This window comes from Nanorana parkeri, unplaced genomic scaffold, assembly GCF_000935625.1.
Source record: "Nanorana parkeri isolate BGI_ZX_2015 unplaced genomic scaffold, ASM93562v1 scaffold662, whole genome shotgun sequence".
Taxonomy (NCBI): Eukaryota; Metazoa; Chordata; class Amphibia; order Anura; family Dicroglossidae; genus Nanorana; species Nanorana parkeri.
Window position 1 is genome coordinate 915827 of NW_017306930.1, and position 22506 is coordinate 938332.

Genomic DNA, 22506 nt, shown 5'->3' on the forward strand with positions numbered 1-22506 from the left:
GATCCGCCGGCTCTATAGCCAGCGGATCGCTTGTATGTTAACAGGCATCGTGCCTGTTTTTAAATCGCCAGTGTTTCCCGCTCGCGCGCGCCCTGTGGCGTACGAAGGAGGGCGTGGCTGAGCGGACGTCTAAAGACGCCCGCTCAGATCTACAGACCTCTCGGCCTGAGGTGGTTAAAAAGAAACCCCACTTTTAAAAAATTAACATAGCATGTATAATTGCTACTACAAGCCATTCAGTAATTTATTGTTATAAAAATCATCTTTCCATTTAAAACTGCAGCTGCTGTAATTTCTTTAAATTGTCAAAAAATTCAGTGCAATATGGCGACCTGGAAGTGCTCTCTTCACAGTGTACAGAAAAGTAATTTCCTGCTTCCTTGGCTGACTGATTTTCCCAGAAGTAAAGAAGTAAGATATTAGGCATCCCCCTGCAATAGGAATTTTATTTTTGGTGAGATACTCCTGAGGGTAATCTACTTCTAAAAAGGGATGCGGACCCTGCAACTTCCTCATTGCGACACAGAAAGTTCACAAGGTATGTATAATGAACCCAGACCCTCCTAGTCAGAAATCGGTCTGGAAAGGACAGGCTGAAACAAACTGCTATTTTGTCAGAACAGAAACGGGTCAGAATCTGCAACAAAGTATGTTCAAATTCCTGCAGTGTACATAGATCACCCAGAGGGAATGATTTTTTCCTCAACAAAAGTTTGCTTATATAAGATAGACTGTGTAACTAATATCCAGCAATTATATTAATTCAGCCATATTTTCACATTTTAACGTATATGCTGTTAGCATTGTTATAGTGGATCTCTTCCAGATTTTTCTGAAATAAATGCTTGGTTTTAGATTGTAGGAATGCTAGACATTCTCTCTCCAAGTAAGATTGGCAGTATTTATCTACTTATTTGTCAGACATCATCTTAGTACTTAGATGCATTGGAAACGACCACTATCATTACATTTAAAATGCTATCTTGATGTTGATTTCAGAGCTGCATTACTTCCTCTTTCCTTCCTTTGGTCGTGCTAATCAATATAGTGTTTTAAAGTTATCAGAGCTTGCTGTGTTAGTTTTGCTGCTTTTGGCTCATATAGTCCACCAAGTCCCCAAGAGACTTAGTCTCTCAGGACCTGAGCCAAGCTGTTAAATAATGCCATAGCTGAAAGATAAGCACAATAGCATGCAACCTAATCTGCCGTGGAGAGGAGCAAGATGTGCATTTAGGCTTAATCTTCCTTGGCAATAACTGAAGGCTGTGTGATGATGATACTGTGACATGGGAGAGAAGGCTTTATTTCGATGAATGATAACGAAAAGATTACCAGCACTCTATAAATCACAAAAATTTATACAGGCAGGTCTGTTACAAAGTTCCAAATTCTGGGTAACTTCAGGTACCTGGTGAGGTTTAACCAATGCAACTTCACTGTGTGGTAACAGAAAGCTCCAGCGCTTACCACCCAGGTGCAAACAACATACAGCTGTTAGTAGCCCACATAGAGTAGAGGAAATGGATCTGAGCACTAAGTTACATTCAAGACTTCATCTTACTAAAAGTAAAAATGAAAACCCTGAACCAGCTGTTTCACTGTGCTTTTTTCAAGATAAGTGGATATTCTTTTGGTTGCCGCCTTATCAGAGCCATGATTACTTGACCGATAACTCCTGTTTACCTACTGCATTTTATTTTTATTTTTTTGAGAGTTGTGTGGGAAGCAGAAATGATCAGCCAAACTTCTGTACTTTTGTAAATTTACTGCAGGGAGTGTATTAAAACACTTTAGTCCTACAACAATTTAATTTAATTTTTAAAAGTTGCGAAATCCAAGTTAAAGATCCAAGAGACTAATGAGGGAGGTGGGTCGAGTACCCAGGATGTCTGTTACAAAATAGAGAATATATGCAGTATATATATTTTAAGGGGGGCAGGCTGAAATGGTAGTGGCAGCAGCAAACCTTGCATGTGACGGGGATACCCAGCAACATACGAGAGCAGTGTTTTTATTCTACACTTTTTTTGAGAAAGGTAACAAACAAGTTTTCAATGCAGGTAGGCCTTACAAAAAAAAAAATCTGCTCATCTGAGCACTAACTAAATTCAGGTCAGCTCCTGATCAACAGGATTCCTCCTAATGGGTTCCCGATTAAAAACAGGCAGCCCTTGTACCTTTTTTAGTGTTCTGTCAGCAGTCAGCCTTTTCACCCAGCAGCAGGTCCCACAGTAGATACAGCAAAAGAGAGAGCCCTGAGCATGAGTCAGCTTGCATATTTAATGTCTAGTGGACAGCTGAGAGGTGTGGCTACCAAGTGGAATGTGGACATAGGAATGGAGGCTCTATCCCATTCAAAGCTCCCGGGCCTAGAGCAGAACTTATGATTCTGAGAAAATACAAAGTTTGTTTTCTCCACAACAGTCTGGTATTTCAGTATGTTTAGTGCAGGTCAATATGTCTGGTGTGTGTCCAAAGAACCGTCCATTTCTGGGCCAACACTCCTAAAATCCTCATCTTCAATTCAGAGCTTCTAAATACTCATGACACAATCCCCATGGTCAGTGAAAAGCCCCAGCAGACTACAGAGAGGCATCCATTGGATAATGGGACAGATAGCATGCCAAAACTTTCCAGGTTGAAGTGTATTCCAGGGTTTCAGCAAGCATGCACGAATAATGCTGAATTTTGAAGGTGCAAGCAGACAACTTATGTCAGATTTGCAGGGCTGCTGTTTAAAATTGTCTTCATTCACTCAGACCCAGTGTATGTGCTTTAGGACCACAGTACTTTTTACTTTTAGGGCTATTTCAGTTTAACTATCTAACTTGTTCCTTTTGTATGATTTCCATCTGTTTTCTGAGACAACTATTTCTAATATCTATAAATATCTACAGTATACTTTCATATTGGCATGGTTAGTGAAAAATAAGCTAAATTAAATAAGGAATGTGCAAATGTCACTGCCAGCTTTTACCCTTATTTATTGCGCTATATATGGAAATGTTATATGTAGCAGATATCATTTTGCATCCCCAAAATATAGTATGTCGATAAATTAATGATACTGCTATTAAGTATGCACTCACTCCTCCTCCAGCATCTACATTAAAAAAGTTTATTAAGGGAGGAGCTGTTCTGGGATGCACCATACCATTTTTTTTTAGACCGACTACAAGTACCAATACTTTTCCTTAAGTACTCTCCAATGCCAATTACTGATACTTTTTTTTCCAGCGTCATGTGACAGTTTTTCTAAAACAATACAGACTAATGATTTTAGGACAGTGGTAAAGTGCCAGGGCCCAGTCCCAGCTGCAAATGCTGTACCCCAGGTAGTTCTGCCACTGACGCCAAGCTGTACAGGGACTATAAATGTCAGCAATACATTATACAACAATGCAGAATACCACCAGCTATAGAGGGCTACAAATCCCAGTGATACATTATACAACAATGCACAATACCACCAGCTATAGAGAACTACAAATCCCAGCAATGCATTATACATCAATGCAGAATAATAGAAGCTACATACTATGTTGCTCCGTGGTGCCGGCCTGATGTCTCCAGCGGAGGATCTCAGGAGGGCTGTGCGAGGTCTCTGGTGGGCTGGGCTGTGCACTGTCTCTGGTGGGCTGAGTGGACTCTCAGGTGGGCTGTGCAGGTTCTGTGGTGGGCTGTGCGGACTCTCAGGTGGGCTGTGCGTGGTCAATAATAGCCTATGCGGGGTCTATGGTGGGCTGTGCGGTGTCTCGGGTGGCAGTGCAGGTTCTGTGGTGGGCTGTGCGGACTCTCAGGTGGGCTGTGCGTGGTCAATAATAGCCTATGCGGGGTCTATGGTGGGCTGTGCGGTGTCTCAGGTGGCAGTGCAGGTTCTGTGGTGGGTTGTGCGGACTCTCAGGTGGGATGTTTATGGTGGGCTTTGCAGATTCTCAGGTGGACTGTGCAGGTTCTATGGTGGGCTGTGCGAATGCTCAGGTGGGGTCTATGGTGGGCTGTATGGACTCGTGAAAATGCCCAGTATTTGCACCGATACTGGTATTGGTGCAAGCCTAGTGGTACGCATTTTAAATCTTTTCCTATGCTTTTTACCTGAATTTTTTTAAGTTGGTGACAGGGTCTATTTAATGTTAGAATTTTTGTGAGGACTTTATTGCTGTAGCCTTTGCCTATCCTTGTGATTTCTGTTACCCTTATTTTTTTGTACTGGTGTACATGAATACAAAAGCAAGGGGAAAGCTCTCTAGTGTGATTGCAGACAGCAAGATAGCAATAAAAACTGACTAGAGTGTTAATACTCCCATACACTTCAGAAGTGGGGAACATGTCTAGGCTTTAATAAGTAGTGTTCTACTTCATCAGTCTTTTCAAGGTTTATGCTTGCCATGCACTTTACATTTTTTTCAGGCTGAATGAAAAAAAAATAAACTAACAGTTCCTCCATCCAAGAGTGTGGATGGACAAATCTCCCGCTGTAGTTATTGTATTCTGACAGCTGGTCCCCTTTTAGCCAGGAATTTTCAGACTGGCTCCTTTGGCAAAAACAAATTGAAAAATTTAAATTTTTGTGAACGGGGGAGTGCCAGCAGGGTCGCACACTGGTCACATTTTGGCCGAGTTAGCAGTACTCCACCAAAATTCAAGCTATGCATGGCCATCTTTATTTATTCCAGGCTCCAAAAGGAATCCACATAAGGAGTTTGAGTAGGTCTGCTCTGTATGTAGTAAAACAACCCAGGATGTTTTTATACAAGGTACTTAAAATATGGGTCTACCTTTTTACTGAACTATCCCTTACCCACCCGAGCTAAACTGCACTAACTGCGAGGCCTTACCACCCCAGCTGCTCCAGAGCCGTGGCCCTCTCTCCTGTGTTTTGTTTTCTGTGAAATGTTCTGCAGCACTGGCCCTGCTTGCACACTGTACCCCCATTTACTTGAATGAAGCCATATACTGCAAATCTCCAATCTTGATATACAGCCCTATTCAATGCCAGTGCTAAAGAGAATGTGATGACACAGCTGTAAACAACGGAAGCTAAGGCGGAGCTAAAGAGTGAAGCAAGCAGCTGGGGTAGGAAGGTTAGTGCAGTTAGACTGGACATGTATGTCTCATTTCATGTAGGAAGAGGGCAAAAAGCAAATGCCATACATATCAGTAATTAATTCTATAGCCAGGGTAAAAAATTGGTTTGGGTATATGATTTCTGTGTGTTACTGCACTTTGCACCCTATGTCTATTTTTCTTGCAGGCGCGTAGCTTTGGTTATATAATCCATATCCTGCATGAACCTCTTTGAATAACTTCTTCATATTTAGACTGCTGTTTTAAGGGAATTAATGTCTTCGGTTACTTTGAACCTAATGTTTACTGTTTCCTAATGTGTTTCTATTGTCTTATTTTGCATGCATGAAGCTAGAGGATGATGTTGTGGCCAAGCCACAATTTTTCCAGTCTTTGATAGACTTTGCCACCCAGCAGACCTCTGATGAATGGCTAATACTTGAATTTTCACAACTAGGATTCATTGGTGAGTATAGAGGATTATATTTGGATCCCACATATATTAGTAGATTGTTTTTAAAATTTGAGGGGGATTTTGAAATGTGCATATTTTATATTTGATGCAGTTTATAGAAATGCATTCAGGCTAATCAAATATAGGCAAAATTGTTCATTGTACAGCTAAGGAGAGGTGAAAAAAGACAATCTTAAGTCATTGACTATGGTGGAAACAAAATACAACTTGGGCAACAATTAGGGAAAGAAAATGGAACAAAAAATAAATTGTTGCCAATGGAGACCAGAAGTGTTGCTCTGACTTTTAAAAAGATTGAGAGCACATTGAAATGAAATTGCCATACAAAAAGACAGGTTTCATATATAGTGATGCTTTGGGATTTCCTTTTTCATACTTCCACTATACTCCAACATTTCTGCATTATTTGTGTATTCTTTACATAGTCTGCTATTAGCTCGGCAGTTCTGCTTATTAGGGATGCACCGATACTAGTACGATACGGTGCTGATGTCGAGTATTTGGGCGAGTACTCATACTCGCCCAAATGCTCCGATGCCCAGCCCGATACTTCTGGTATCAGGAAGCCAGGCAGTGAGTCATTACACACTGCCCGGCTTCCTGATTGACCGGGAAGACGGCTCCATGGTCCCCCGTCACAAGTGAGCATGGAGCCGGCTTCCCGGCCAATCGGGAAGCCGGGCACCGTGTAATTATGCAGTGCCCGGCTTTCTGATTGGCTGGGAAGGCAGGTTAATGCTCCCTTGTCACCTCATGACGTGGGAGCATGGAGCTGGCTTCCCGGCCAATCAGGAAGTTGGGCGGCACATCATTACACGACGCCCAGCTTCCTGATTGGCCAGAAAGCCGGCTCCATGCTTTCTCGTCACCTAGTGACGAGAAGCATGGGGATGCTTTCTCTGCTAATCGGGAAGCCGGGTGGCGAGTTTTTACATGCCTCCCGGCTAATCGGAAAGCCAGATGGCGAGTCATTACACGCCGCCTGGCTTCCTTAATGGGACTTCCGGTATCGGTATTCAATATCGGCGAGTACCGTGGAAAAAACAAAATAGGTACTTGATACCGAAAAAACAGTATCAGTGCATCCCTAGCTTATAGCATCTACCTTGTTTTCAGTGTCTTGTATAATATAGAATATCAGGTGGGATTTTGCTGCAAACACTATCCCCTTGCATCAGTTGGCAGCAGTCATTGCTGACATTTTCCTTTTCTAATACTTCTTGACCTTGCATTTTGAGTAAGTGCTTCTGAGAATCACTTTCAGTGAATGTGCCAAATGGCATTCGATGCCATCCGAATAACAATTTTAGTTATTGATCAAGGAAGAGCATCATACTAAAGGTTTAAAACCCATTTACTAAATGGACTGCTTGTGGTGTGCTGCAATTCAAATATTTATGCTGCCCAGTATAGACACGAAGGTGTTATTTATACAGTGTATGGCTTGACTGTAATTTCTCAATGGCACAAGACTTTGTGTCCTAGTTTTCAGTGAATGAACTGGCTTGATAAAACAATGGCAAAGAATGTGCGGGAGATTTACAAAGGGTCACACAGGCTGCCTGTACTAGATTTATACAATTTGACTAACCACTTTGGGACCCACACATTACACCCTCTTCCTGTCTAGACTATTTTTCAGTTTTTGGCATTGGTATTGTTTGACTGGAAATTACTCCACTGTACCCAAATCAATATTCTATCTTTTGGTGTTATTTAATAACCACATTTACAGAGCAGTAAGTAAAATTTGGAAGGGCAGGAGTCCTAACCTGCCTTGCCAGCCCTCAATTTTACATTTAGATTGTCTACTGCAGTGGCCGGACTGAACAACTGTCATGCTATGTCTACAAGCTGCTTTAGTTCATTTAGATCCAGATAAGCACATTTAAAGCCTGTCTTTGTATAAAGTACAATCAGATATGTTCAATAGTAGTCCCAAAAAACTTGGGTCATCTTGTCTTTGTTAACAATCCTGGTTACATTGTAAAACAAAGAGGTTCTTTGTTGTATGAGGTTGGTTTGATCTCATTAGATACCTAATACTGATGCTGCATTTTGGCTAGTTGTTTTTCTGCATAGGTTGAACAATGGAATATTTGATTTCAGTAATTTTTTTGCTGGCAAATATTGTGTAGTTTAATAGTTCTACTGTTAAATACTCATCTCAAGATATACTTTTTCTTGTGGTGCCTTCATTGTTGACAATACAAAAGCAAACATTTCCCAGTACACTTACCAGCGAGTCTGCCAAAAACAAATTACGCTGTCTAACTTTTAGGGTTAAAAACAGAGGTTTTAGTTGCACAACTTTTGCAAAATATGTGGAAGCCACACTGCCTCGTCCAAGGCCCCTCTGTATAATGCAGTGTGGTCCTAACTCTAATCTATGAGAGCCTCCATCTATTAGATCATATAGCGCAAACCTGCACCCAATGCATCATTTGCTATATATGCTCCAAGATAGAGGCTCTCATAGATTACAGCTCGCGGTATACTGAGACGCCGGAGCGGATCCCGACTTAGACGGTGGGATCCGCCCAGCTGCGTAAGTGACAGCTGGCTCTGCCTATCTAGAGGCAGAGCCAGCTGTACCCGCCCCCTCCCCCGTCCGTTCCGCCAGTCAGCGCTGGCAGATCGGAGCGGGGAGAGGGGAATCCAGCCCCTCCCCCTGTCACGACAGAGAGCCGTGACAGGATCGAGAGGTGAGCGAACCTGGTATGTGTTCGCTCACCTCCCGATCTACTGAGCCGACCTGTGACAGTCTCATTGTCACAGGTCGGCTAGAACTATGAGGTGAATGGAAATCACTCATCTCATAGTTCTCCTTTAATGATAATTTGATGCAGCATAAAGAGCACCACAGTCATTGACACATGATGGGCGTTAAGTAGCTACCTGCTCCCTGTTCAGACTTGAGGACACAGCATCTGGCAGAGGGAAGTCTTCCAGAACCAAATTTTGAAGATTTAAAGCAGAATTTTAGGCAAGTGTTTTTAACCCTTGAAGTTGAGCTACCCTGCACTGCAAGGGTTAAGTGCTCGTTTTTTGTCTAGGTTCTAAAAAAGTACCAAACCGCGGAACCTGCTGGCTGCTACTCTGGCCCCTGAAGCCTGTCTCCTCCTCCACTGCAGTGATGGTATGTCACTTTGTGTCCTCACATTCTATACACTGTGTATAGAACGTGATGACTTGTGGATCTTACACCGCTGCAGTGGAAGGGGAGAGAGGCTCCAGGGAACGGTCTAAGAGCAAGCCGGCTCAGGTGAGTGTAACTTTTTTTTTTTAGCACCTAGACAAAATGAATACTTAATCGTTGCAGTGTGGGGGTAGCCCTACTTAAAGGGTTAACAACCATTTTGTCTGGAGTTCTGCTTTAAGATGCCATGGGACCGAATACCAAGAGCCATAAAAGAAGTTGATGCTAGAAGATGTGAAAAAATGCCACTATAATCCATGTCATTTAGGAACCCTCATGCCCACAAATCAATAAAGCACCATGGCCCAAAGAAATAGCTTTTGATCATGAAAAGTCTAGTCTGTAATTTTTGCACCCCAGGCCAGAAGTTCCCAGTGCTCCCCTGATTTTTACCAAGGACGCTGAAAATATTTTCTCTTCAGTCGTCTCCCTCCTTTTTTTTTTTTTAATTTGCCCTTTTTTTAGTCCATTCAATTTACCATTGAAGGATTTTTGTGCAGAATGTGCAGAATAATATCTGGATCATGTCAGAAATCTAGATTGTCCTGTGTGCTGTGCACACTTCCTGTTGTATTTTAAAATGCCAGATAAACCCTCCACGATCAACTACAGCACTACAGCTCAATTAGTGCTTATGTTGTGGAGAAGATAGAAAGAGATACGATTCAGTAGTTTAGCACAAAACACAGTGCTGGGCTGCCACTATTCAGTCCTCAGAAATGCTGTCTGTTGTCAACCCACTCCAGGAATTATGAGCGGAGTGCATTTTCTGGCACATCAACAGGTACTTTTCTATACTTGCAGGGTTATAAAAGTGATAAAACATGGAGGATGTACATTTATTACAGAGATGCACTACATATTTTTTTTTGCCCTTGCATACACTTTAACTATCGCTTAAACAGATATAGTTGCTATGCTGGCCATTTTGCAATGTTAAATTTAGATTTTACTGTCAATCTGGCCATACTTCGCTCAGTTTCTCTCATTAAGCCCGTTTCTCCCCTGCTGGTGGTTGTATTCAGGCAGCCATAGCACCCAAACAGTTGCTGTCACTGTTTGTCTAATAATTCTCGGTCTGAATTCTTTTGATCCAGGTAGTGCTTACAGGGCCACCCATGGCTCAAATTCAAGCTGTTTATGGCCAGCTTTAATCTGCAGCCGGTCGTTATCTGTAGACTTCGAAACAAAGTTCAAATTTTGATTTCTTCCACTCACGGCAACAATAATCAGCTTGAATTCAGGATTTTGCATATTCATCTGGCCTTTCCTGTTATTCACTTCCTCTTCCAGAAGCACATGTCTGCACAAAGGTAACATCACAAGCAATTTTGCTGCAGTGATTTTACGCGGGAGTTTTTGGTAACATCACAAATGTGCAGAGTAACGGACCCTGATAATGAAAGTGCCATGCCAAATGAATATAACCACAAAAAATTAGCCCTTGACTTGATCATACCCCTAAACATAATCACGTATTTTGGTGGGAGCTGCCACAGAGAATCAATGGGGGATTGCAGGAAAGGTATTAGTGGGTCGGTATGGGGCCTTTTGACAGATGCATTAACTGTGTCTTTTAATGAGCATTAAATTGTGCGCTAATGTGCATTGCGTTAAGGTAGCTCATTCATTTTGAACTGGGTGCATGCACGCCATAACACACGCACCACAAAACACTGATGATTTTCATCTGTGCTTTATGTGCTGAAATGCAAACACGCTGAGGTGCTTTGGCACGGTGCATTCGGGTGCTATTCAAAAGTATTGGCACTGCAACTTAATGCACTGCAAATCGTACATTAACATATAGGTGTGAAAACCGCTTCAAGATTTCTAGCTCAAGTCACTTATTTACAGTCTCTCATTTCTTTGATTTTTCACCATTTTGCAAAAAGACATGATTTATAATTGTATATATATCAGCTCAATACAGTTTTATTTTGTACATTTAGTCAAAGTTTTTTGAAGTTTGTGCGGTTTCTTTGTGCTATAAATAATGATTTTTTTTATATAGTGTATCTTTATAAAACAAATATATAGTTTTGATAATCAATTGCGTTGCTATCATGGGACATACAACATCAGTGTAATACTCTTTTACTGTCACCATCGTAAAGGTGCCCATACACCATACAATTATCTGGATATTTTCATCTGCGATTGCGTTTTCATCGGAAAATCTGCCAGTTGATGGGGAGTGTACAACCTCACTTACTGTACAACTGGCAGATTTTTGTCTTTCAAGCAGGCTAAAAAACTTTTGTCTAATTGGATGAAAAATTGACAGGTTAGTGGCGTTGTTGTACAACTAAAAATCTCAAGATGAAAACTGCCCATGCTCAAACGAAAATCTGTCCTTTTGATCGATGAAAATCAGCCAGGTGGTGGTGGTGCTGACGAGCGTTAATTGTGAACTACAATGGTCTGTGCATGACTACCTAGTTGTAAGAAAATTGAACGAGGGTGAGATGTCTGGACAAAAAAAGTTGTACAATGGTGTATGGCCACCTTAAGGCATACGGCGGAATAAAAATGTTTCCAGCTGGCCAACTCAGTATGTCTTACATCAGCTGCATTCAGCCTTCTGCTATGAGCTCATGATCACTTCAGTGACCATGAGCTTCTCATAGAAGGTTCCCCCTGACTCTTCTGTGTAAATGAAAAGCTGTTATCAGCAGCTGACAAGCCATGCATTCTAAATTAATGATCACCCATACTGATTACTCCAGTTTTTATTCATAAATGAGGAGAGAATATTTTTACTATTTCCTCAGTAATGAATAAACAGGAAGCACTACACATCACTTCCTGTTCATTCATGACTGGGGACATCGTAAACATTTACTGTCTCAGTTTATGAATGGTCAGGAGGAGCTTTGCATACATCACTTCCTGTTAATTCATATATTATTTCCCTAAAGTCCTCTGATGGTAATGTAAGCAAAAAATAGTAATAATAAACCAATTTTATAAAAATGATGTAATGCCTTGTATTGTTGAAAAAAATACAAGCCATTTTGTGAATGGGCAAAAGTGACGAGGGGAAGGTCATGCAACTGGAGCATTTCACTGCTTGAGTCTCATCCATCACTCTCCTCAGTGCCATTGTGCATAGTGGATGGCGTGCAGCAAGGTAATGATACTTAAATGATAATTTACATAGTGCACAGTATTATTTTTTTTCCCCTTTGTTACGGGAGACGTACACTGTACGTCCCGACATGAAGTGCCCAAATGACTGCTCACGTACACTGTACCATTACCGTTCATTAATGGATACCTCAGTATTGATTCAATTAAATAAAAATTTAAAAACCATTTTTTTTAAATAGTGACCAGTGTAACAAAAATAATAAATGTAACAAATAAAAATGATATATTTAAATATATTTTATACTATCATTAACATAAAAATGAACCCACTACAATGAAAATCTGCAGCTGAGCTACAGATTTGTTTTTACCCTAAGGGATTAATTATCCCCTGTCATCTTCCAGGACAGCCAATGAGATAAGGCTCCACCTGCCTGCAACAGGAAACACATCAACCACATTTAAATAAATAGACCCCTCCTTCCATCCCAATTCAGTTTTTAGGTGAGGCGTTAGGGTACCTCTCTGTCCTCCTAAAAAACAATATATAATATGCTGAGTGGCCAGATTATTATGACCACCCCATCAGTACTTCGTTAGGCCACGAGATGACTTCGTTGGGCCGCCTTGTGACTCCACGAGTTGTTGAAAGGTGATACGAGGAATCTGACACTGCACTGTTGCCCTTCTGTTGTCTTGTACCAGTCTTGCCACTGCCCTACTCCGTTCTGCCCTAACATTGACTAGTCGCTGACGCCCACAATTCGCACGTTCAGACCCAGATTTTCGGCTCACAGTCCAGTCTTTAAACACTTTAACAACAGCTGCTCTTGAACATTTAACGAATTCTGCTGTTTTGCTGATACTCGCTCCGTGGCTCGCACCAACAATCATCCCACATTCAAAGGCTGTTAAATCGCGTTGTTTACCCGTATCTTCAGAAACAAATCACTTCTACTGTTGTGGTAAACAACCTGCTTCCCTATTTATAATGGTCTGGCCCTCTAGCAACTTCAGCGCCAAATTATAGCTAATTTGCCTACAAACGTCAGGTGGTCATAATAATCTGGCCACATAGTGTATGTGTGAGTGCACTTTGTAAGAAATTATATTACTGACGAGGAAGAATCACATAGCAAAAATATCAAGTGTGTCAGTCATTTACGTACAGAAGCAAAAAAAACAAGCTCAGTCATGATGGGGTTAAATACCCCGATTTTTTAAAAAATTTGGTATGTTTGGAAACATTGGCTAGATGGATGCGGGGGTGGGACCAAGCTGAGGTAACCCCTATAAGATATTGTCTCCTAATACCACAATGTAGACATTACCCTGATTACACCCCTATTATAAGATGGGTCTAGGTTTACTGCACTGGCAGTGTTATCTTTGTTGACATTCTTGAAAAGAGTACTACAATTATGTGCAAGGTGCAGTATTTTGCAAACAGATCTGAGAGTGATCATGTGACTTTAATAGATGCTCAGAATTAGCACTTGTTGTGATGAATTTCTCTTTTTTCTACAGAACAGAATATGGTAAAGGCACCAGTATGTGCAATAAGTTTTAATGAAATCCTTGCAATCTGTATGGCTAAGCTGCTGGTATATCTAATATATGCACTTTCGGTTACTAACGTTATTCATTGATACATGTGCCTCTGTAGTCTTCCTTATGGAAACTCATATTACAGCTGTGGCCAATAATAATGACACCACCACAATGTAAGGCATGTGACAGAAATGTTTATGGTGGGTGCTAATATATATTTAGAAAGTAAGTCATTTTATACATGCAGATATTGATACTACTCAGACCCAAAGGGGAGGCAGTGAGATTTTGGGTCTCAAAGAACAACAGTTAGAAGTTGCATAAAAAGGTTAACATTACAAAGCTTCCCATTCATTATGATGGAAATAACTGATTTCTATCTGTTATTTGAGTCACACGGTTGATGGAGAGGCTGAGAAATAACCATGTCACTTACTGAAGTTCATCTGTATAGGATCAAATACTGGTCCTCTTTTGTTTCAGTCTTCAGTGAAAGTAAAGATTTGATATTCTTCTAAAGGATCCTTTACATAATTTCCATGAGGTGCTGATAACCTTTGTGAAAGACTTTTTATAAATCGCTACCTAGGCAAACACGCACACCTATGTACAGTATATACCTGCTCAGATAAGGAGTTACAAATAGCACGATATTTAGGGTTGAAAGTACAAAGGTTCCCTGTACTATGTAAAGTAACACTCTGATGTTTATGTTGTACAATGTTGCTCCTTCCAGAGTATATTGTGCTTTATTGTTCTTCAGGCAGGTTCTTCAAGTGGTATCAGACAAGCAATTTGACAAATGCTTACAACAGTATCATGTGACATTATATACCCTGTAGCTGGGTTGTGTTTCACCCTATTGGGGCTTGTTGACATTTTTAATTTCTGTTGTACAAATGCAGCAATTCTGCATTTTATCAATTTATATCATTTCGATTTCTCAAATGTATTTTTCTTTCTCCTTTCAGGAAAGTTATTTAAGTGTAAAGACCTGCCTTACGTTGTTGAATTCTTTCTAATGTTCTACAAAGATAAACCCATAGACTGGCTTATTGATCATTATCTGTGGGTGAAAGTATGCAATCCAGAAAAAGATGCAGTAAGTTCTTTTGATGTCCAGCATTGCTAAAAGTAGTATAACCTTCATTTCTGTAAGACAAACATAAGTAGACATCATTAACCCCTTAAGGGCGAAAGCCTTTTTTCCTGTTTTTGTTTACATGTTCTAATCCACATTTTAGGCCTGAAAATCACCTAAAACCCCCAAGCATTATAGATTTTCTGAAAGCCAAGATCCTATAGAATAAAATGGTGGCAGCTGCAAATTTTTATGTTGTATGACATTAGCGCAACTTATTATCAAACCAAAAACGTAGTGAAAAAATGTACTTAAAGGAGAACTATGAGGTGAGTGCTCTTAACATATCCTCATAGCAGTGGCGTAACCAGAGTTATGGGCGCCCGGGGCAGAACATTTTTTTTGCCCCCCCCCCCATATTATATAAACATCCACTAGAACTGTACCCCCCACCCCCACACATATATATCAGCTAAGGAACTACAAGTCCAAGCATGCCATCATTGTCCCTTTACACCCCCCACACACACACACATATTACCCAGGGAACGGAAATATCTGGTTGTTATACAGGGGCAATGAGGGCATGCTGTGACTTGTAGTTCCCTAGCTGATATGTTATGAAGGTGTATTCCAAAATTTTAGTGCCCCAATACACTATATAAAAGATGAAGTTACGAGTAAATAGATACCCAACATGCCCAGGTAAAAAATGTTGTGTGTCCGTGAAACTGCAACAAAACTCGGTACCCCAAAAACACTTTAAAAGCCCCTACAGGCCATCAGTTTAGAGATGTTTGTAAATATTGGCCTTAGAATTATTGCTCTCACTCTGGCGTGTGCGGCGATACCCAATGTGTAGCGCAATCGTCGTTTTCGTATGCAGGCATTCCCAAGGCATGTTTACATAAAGATGCGTGTGCACGCAGGGGTGGGGGACTTTAAAAAAATGTTTTAGTTATTTTTACATTTATTTTATTTCATATTTTTAAAACTTTTTTTTTTTCTAACTTTACTTTAATTGCTTTCACATAGGGGGGCTTGCAAGCTCCCCATGTGATAGCATATTGGTGGTGACAGGTACTCTTTGAGTGATACTAGGTGATACTGACCCCTAGTATCACCTTTCCACTCTAAATAAGCTATTGGAGTGCACATTGCACTTCAAACACTTATTGCTGGGCTTCAAGAGCCCAGCAATGACAGCTCAGAGACGGGAAGTAATGCAATACGCTTCGCTCCCTGTCCCATAGAACGGGGAAGAGATCGGTAAACTGACATTCGCCACTCTCCTCCTCAGCTTTCTGCCGACACCCAAGATGCTGGTCCTGGGCCCGCAGGAGGGGGAGGGCGTTCACTTTACCAGTCCGTAGAAGCGTTCTGGCGACCGCTGAGTCGCCAGAATCGCTGCTTCTGTAAAGCCGGCCGCCGGCTCTACAAATATGAACAGAGTCCCAGCGGCTTTTTCTGTTTTAACCCCTCAAATTATCCTGTCATTGGTCGTGAAGAGGTTACAATGTATCTAAACCCGAGAATATATATATATTGCAGCTTACCAGAAGTTGATTTTTACCTGGCAATCCCACCGGTAAACACTTTCTGTCCTAGGATTGTTTCCATAGTCTGTTTGCTCCTGATTTGGCCTACAGAACTCTTCCCCTCTCTTTTTTTTCCTCATCTCTATAACATAGCGGGAGGTTTTCTGTAGTCCACATAGGGGAACTTGGCAGGGTACATAATTGGTGCAGCACAGGCAGAGTATACAAGAAGTTATTCGCTTATTGATGCTTTGGCAGGATCAACAGGTAGTTTGCACTAACCAAACAGATATTTAAAAAAACACTTTCCCTGTTTTTTTTTAACAGTCCAAAAGGGAGTAAATAAGAGACTTCATTGTGTGGCTTTACATGCACTTTAAATATAGAAATATTGGTTACATATAATACTAGACATGAAAACCTGCTGCCGGAGTTTGCTTGTTAATCTAGTTTCATATACATCCACCTTTGGTTTCTACTCTTCTGTCCAACTCAGAGCCGTGTAGTAATTTACATGAGTAGTGAACTTATCCTTTTCTGTCCCCAGCCATAACTTTTTGCATAGAGCACAATTAGATCTTGCATTGACTGCAAAGTGCAGAAAAACCACTGGCTGAAATGTTTTAGGCCCCATTCACACTGAGCGACATGAAAATCGCGCGATTTTCCACGCGATTTTATATGAGCGATATTGAGCGACGAGATGTGAACAGCTCTATTGAAATGGATTGGAGAAGCTACATAGAGCGATATCGCGTGGCAATATGAGCGATATCGCTGCAAAAATCGCGGGAGGCCTTAGGCCTCATTCACACTGAGCGACATGAAAATCGCGCGATTTTCATGTCGCTCAGTGTGAATGAGGCCTAAGGCCTCCCGCGATTTTTGCAGCGATATCGCTCATATTTCCACGCGATATCGCTCTATGTAGCTTCTCCAATCCATTTCAATGGAGCTGTTCACATCTCGTCGCTCAATATCGCTTGTAGCTCCTACATGACCCTTTTTTCGAGCAATTTCAAGCGATTTTGCTCCTGATTGCATACAGCCCAATAGGAAAAAGTTGCGCAACACGTTGCTCAATATCGCTAATATAAAATCGTGCGATTTTAATGTCGCTCAGTGTGAATGGGGCGTTAGAGCTATACCCCTACATGTGAGTGCTGCAGCTGCCATTGTGCTCAATGGAAAGCCCTTCTACCAGTGTGCCAGCTTGCAGGTGCACTTTCTATTGAAGTAAAGGTTGGGTAGTTCTCAGAGCAGCAAGTTTTTTTTTTCAGGTGACCTATGACTTCCCAGTGCTTGGAGTTCTCCTTAAAGTGACACTAAACTCAGGCGTTAAATCTTAAAAAGTACCTTAACTATTAACAAAAAATGTATCTTATTTGTGTATGACTCAGCTGTAGATCCTCAAATCATCTCTGAATTGGTGCTGACACTGTCGTTCCTTCTGGAGGGTGGCTACTTTTGTTCCCCATGGTCCCTGTGTGTGTGTTGTAAAGTAGCCACCACTCCCAGTTCTTTCCCGTGATGGACTTTAATCTCATGTTAAGTTTATTAAATTGTATTGTAGTCCATCACAGGAGTGAGCTTTGAGTGGTGGCTACTTTACAACACACACAGGTAGCCACCCTCCAGAAGGAAGGACAGTGCCAGCACCAATTCAGAGATGATTTGAGGATCTACAGCGGAGTGATACACAAATAAGATACATTTTTGTTAGTAGTTCAGGTACATAAATGCATTTTTAAGATTTAACGTCTGAGTTTAGTGGCATTTTAACTAGAGTAAGTTCATCAAGGGGGTGCCGTATGTACCTGTATCTGTGTAACTTGATGACGTTTTTCAGTTTTTATTTCCTTTGATTCTCTTTAATCATTTGAGTGAATATTAAAATATAAATACCAATAAAAATCATGACAAATATCAGATCTTCTAGCAATGTATTATATGATGTGGTATTGACCTTCAAAAAAAAATCATATATACCATATATGTCACTTCTTAGTGTGCACCTGCAAGAAGGAGCCTCCCACAAATCACTTGCTATACAAAGTCCAAGAGTTACAGCATCACTGAGAACTTTATTACACACAATCCAAATATGCTACAAAGTTTGTCCTTCCTTTAAGCGTAGCAAAATTGCATCCTAATATTCAGAGTTTATACAGATCTCACACTCTGAAATAGCCAATTGGTACAAGAATATTTAATTGGTAGAAAATCAATCTCTCATTAACATACCGGTATAAACTTTACCATATATAATCCCTTCTGATGTAGTGTAATATCCAGGATTATAGGCATAGGGGCAATTTGTCCAGAGGTTCCGTATACATAAAGCCTTCATCTTTAAACTAAACAAAAATATAAATTAATGTGAATAATGTATTTACCAAAAAACTAAAATAAATGTCAGAATTCGGTCCCTTTTGGCAGAAGATTGCTTCGATAGTTGATCCTTTGTGTTTCTCTCTGCCTTTATCGGTAATTTCAACTCCCCATTGCCTCCTCGTCTACTGGTTTTATTTGTTCTACAATGATGAATTGTATGTACAATTGTCTTAACTGTAAATAGAGTACTTATGATGGACAATGCGTTTTTTTCTTTGCCTCACATAAAATAGTCTGTGTGTACATTTCAGAACATAAATGACATGTCAGATCTGACAGGTGTAATATACCCTTTTGTATGGATTCTTTTTCTTACATGTGGTTGGTTAAGGAAACATCCTTTTGGTTATACTTGAGCATTGTATGCAAGAATATAAATGCCAATACTAGAAGCATATAATACTGGCACAAAGCAGTCTTGTCCTATACATCATTACATCTTAATATCAGTATATCCATGTTTGCACAAAGAGAAAAGCGTTCATGGGGCCACACCTATGCATGTAATAGATTTATATATTAGAATGCCATGCCAGAATATACAATCGTTTTATAGAATAAATGTTGCTGCTGCCGCATCAGGTCCAGCAAATGTTTGTTTTTGTTTTTTTCTCTCCAGAAACATTGTGACAGACAGAAGTCGAACTTGCGCATCAGATACCGTCCCTCCCTGTTCCAGCATATTGGCACACATTCTTCATTGGTTGGAAAAATACAGAATTTAAAGGTCAGATGAGTTCTTCCGTTCCAACTCATGTACAGTACTTTCAGTACTCTCTTTGTGTCACTTTATAGGTGTGCTTTGCTTACTCCTAGATATTTTTCTTAAGACTTTTTAAGACTTAAGTCACATTACATACTATACTGGTATAACATCAGCATTGTAATACAAATGCATACTAGAGTTGTTTTTGATAATCAAAGCTTACTTTAAAAAATCCCTTTTTATGTAGTGAGTGCGGCCTCCTGTCCATCACTTTTAACAACTTCCTGGATTCCCAGTGTACTTTGCATCTTCTTTCACTGATGCTTGATGTGATGCAATCTCATTTTCTCAAGACTACAAAACCCAGCATGCATTTCTTCCTTCAAACAATGTTGATGTTACATGGTTCAGATGTAGAGTTGAAGTTCCGAATGCAGGCTAAGAGTTGTGACAAAAGCAAGTACATAGTCATAGGGTTGAGAGAAATTGTGTCAGTGTATTGAGTATGTACATCCTATGGACATCTTCAATAAGTAAGTTTACAAACTTAGATCCACATTGTTATTAGGAGTGGGATAGAATTGATAAAAAGCCAGTATAGAAATACATATACATTTTTAGTTTTTGGCTTTAGATACCCTTTAAAGAAAAGCTGAATTGAGAAAGACCTTAATTGCTGAATTTTCCTAGTAAAGATGCTAGTCACCTGGCTGTCATGCCAATGACTTTGAGTTACTGACTGAGAAAGAGAATGCAGATCATAGGTGCTGACTATCCATTGACATCACTAGCTGCAGGCTGGTTCTCGGTGAGTGTCGAGGCCGGATTCAGCCAGGCAACCCTGAACTCTCTTTTGAGTTCCCATAATTCTCTCCGTGCAGGTTTTTTACCTCCAGGGAAATATATTAAAGGAGAACTGTGAGGTGAGTGCTTTTCACTCACCTCATAGTTCTAGCCGACCTGTGACAATGAGACTGTAGATCGGGAAGTGAGCGAACACATACCGGTGTTCGCTCACTTCTCAATCCTGTCACAGCTCTCTGCCGTGACAGGGGAGTGGCTGGATTCCCCCCTCCCCACTCCGATCCCCCAGCGCTGACTGGCAGAACGGAGGGGGGAGGGGCGGGTATAGCTGGCTCTGCCTCTAGATGGGCAGAGCCAGCTGTCACTCACTCAGCTGGGCAGATCCAGACATAATTGTCGGGATCCGCTTCAGCTGCGGCGTCTCAGTATACCGCGAGCTACAGCTCGTTACCCTAAGGAGAACTATGGGGAAAAGCCCTAGCCCCATAGCTCTCGAAGAAAAAATAAAATGCCCTTCATTTAACTCATGTGCTTTTTCAAGTGCTTTTTTCAGCTGGTGTAATCACATGAAATCAGCATCTGTACTCCACTGGCTTAACAGTGAAGCAAGCTCTCATGACCATTGTTAGCTTCTCTGTAGATTTATGGGAAGTGGTGGACAGAGTACAAGGCAAGGCATAGGTTTCATTAAGTAATGCTATTTGTTTGATGCTGAATAAGAACATAAAGTCAATATGTGGTACTGTCTCACCTTTTTAAATGTTATACATTATGAAGGTCATTCCATCACATACATTCAGCAGAGTGTGGGTTTGTGATTGTGCATTATACTCCTTGCAATACATTGATCTACTTATTACCTTACAACATGCATTTGTCTGGCCCTTTAGGATAAAGATTTTGACAAGAAAGTGTTATACAAGCCACATCTTAATCCTCCAGCAAAACTAAGCACCACCCTGAAGGTATATCAGCAATACTCCCTGGAGAAAGCCTACTTGGGCCAGGAGTGCTTCTGGTCCTTTTCTCCTGTGGCTGGGGACTACATCCTCTTTGAGTTTGAAGAACCTTTACAGCTAGGAGGGTAAGAGACTTGTTTTAACATGGCTTTTAATCAGAATGTTACCAATATAAAATTTTAACATTTAAATGTGTATGTATAAATAATATTTCCTGATTAATTGATAGTTACTGATTAATTGGCAGTACTAAATAATTTGGTTAAAGGGAAAAACGCAAGCCTCTTATTTGCTACAGCAGAATTAAACCGATTTTAAATACCTCTGACCTAGTTACATACAATACTTTTAAATGACAAACATCCTAAAGGAACTATAGTGGTTTAAATCTGAGGCCTTCAAATTCCTCTTTTCGGAAGGTTGTAGTGACACCCACACAAATCACATTTATGTGACAAGTAGCCTCTCATGAGCATGAGGTGTAAATGAGGGAAGAAGGTAAGGAACGATTAACTGTGAGGATCACACTACTTCACAATTGTTGCCTCAGCAAACCGGTGTATTTGTAGGCATCGCTTTATAAGCATTACCGATAATCCTTTTGTCCAGTCTCGGATGTGGAAGAATGGCGTAAGTTGGGCCTGGGTGTTAATGTATGGCCCAGACAGAGATTACATATAGACATTGATGGCAGTGCCAAATCACCATGCATCCGTACATCCTGGTATAATCCTAGCTGGAACAGTGGCTGAATGGGTGACCGTACTAAGGAGACTTGGCTTCTATGCCTGAATGCTGTCACCTCTCTCTCAAAAAAAAAAAAGTGTCAGCAGTAATTGAAGGGTTTGGCATTCATTATTGAAAAATATCATGGTTAGTTTACAAAGTGGGTGCACATGGTATGTAAATGATGATAAATGTTGACCATAGATAGCTCTAAATTTGTCAGAGCCAAGGGGAGAAAAACAAGTTGGGATATTAAAACTAAACTGTAGGCAGATACAATCACAAATTATTGCAGCACTGTAATTAATAAAGTATAATTACATGCAAGCAGTGCAAGTACCTGGTTTTAGCCTCTTGTAGTCCCTATATCACCTCGGTGCAGTTTTTTCCGTTTCTTGGAAGATCTTAATGCAGTAGGGCCTGTTCTGCCCTCCTTTCGAAGATGTACCTTCTGACCGTTGGGCGTGTTGCATGAACAGAGACTGGTCTCCATGCTGCACAGTACATGCAATTGATCTCTGCCTATTGCATTCTTCACTTCAGGCGAGCATTTACATAGAATGTACAGACGTCCAGGAGTCCTGCTCCCTGTTAAATGGGTAGTAAATGGAGATAGATTTCAGGCCATTAGATACTATACTTACATTGGTCATACACTGCTCGAAAGTCCTTCTGACTTGGCCAAAATTAAAGCTGTGCATCTCCTTGTGTGCAGCCCTCTATTCAACAAAGGTTTATTGTTCATTTGACTTTTGTTGAAGATCTGGGTGCTGCACAAACTGCTGGCGCTATATAAATCCTGCATAATAATAATAAGGGATGAAAATTGTGGATCAAACAATGACTGCAGCCAGTCAACTGCAGTCAATTTTCCTATGCCATATGTGGACTCCTATGCCTGCCACTAAACCTA

General features: G+C 40.7%; 1 protein-coding gene across 1 annotated transcript in view; it reads left to right on the forward strand.

Moving 5' to 3' along the window:
* The window catches only part of MGAT4D (MGAT4 family member D), a gene marked incomplete at its 3' end in the record, with an annotated part of 103682 nt that overhangs the window by 80126 nt on the left and 1050 nt on the right, over positions 1 to 22506 (forward strand). The window contains exons 8-11 of the mRNA XM_018563413.1: positions 5419 to 5533; positions 14357 to 14487; positions 19018 to 19125; positions 20799 to 20992. Of these exons, the coding sequence (XP_018418915.1) occupies positions 5419 to 5533; positions 14357 to 14487; positions 19018 to 19125; positions 20799 to 20992 (548 nt within the window). The remainder of the gene's footprint in view (positions 1 to 5418; positions 5534 to 14356; positions 14488 to 19017; positions 19126 to 20798; positions 20993 to 22506) is intronic.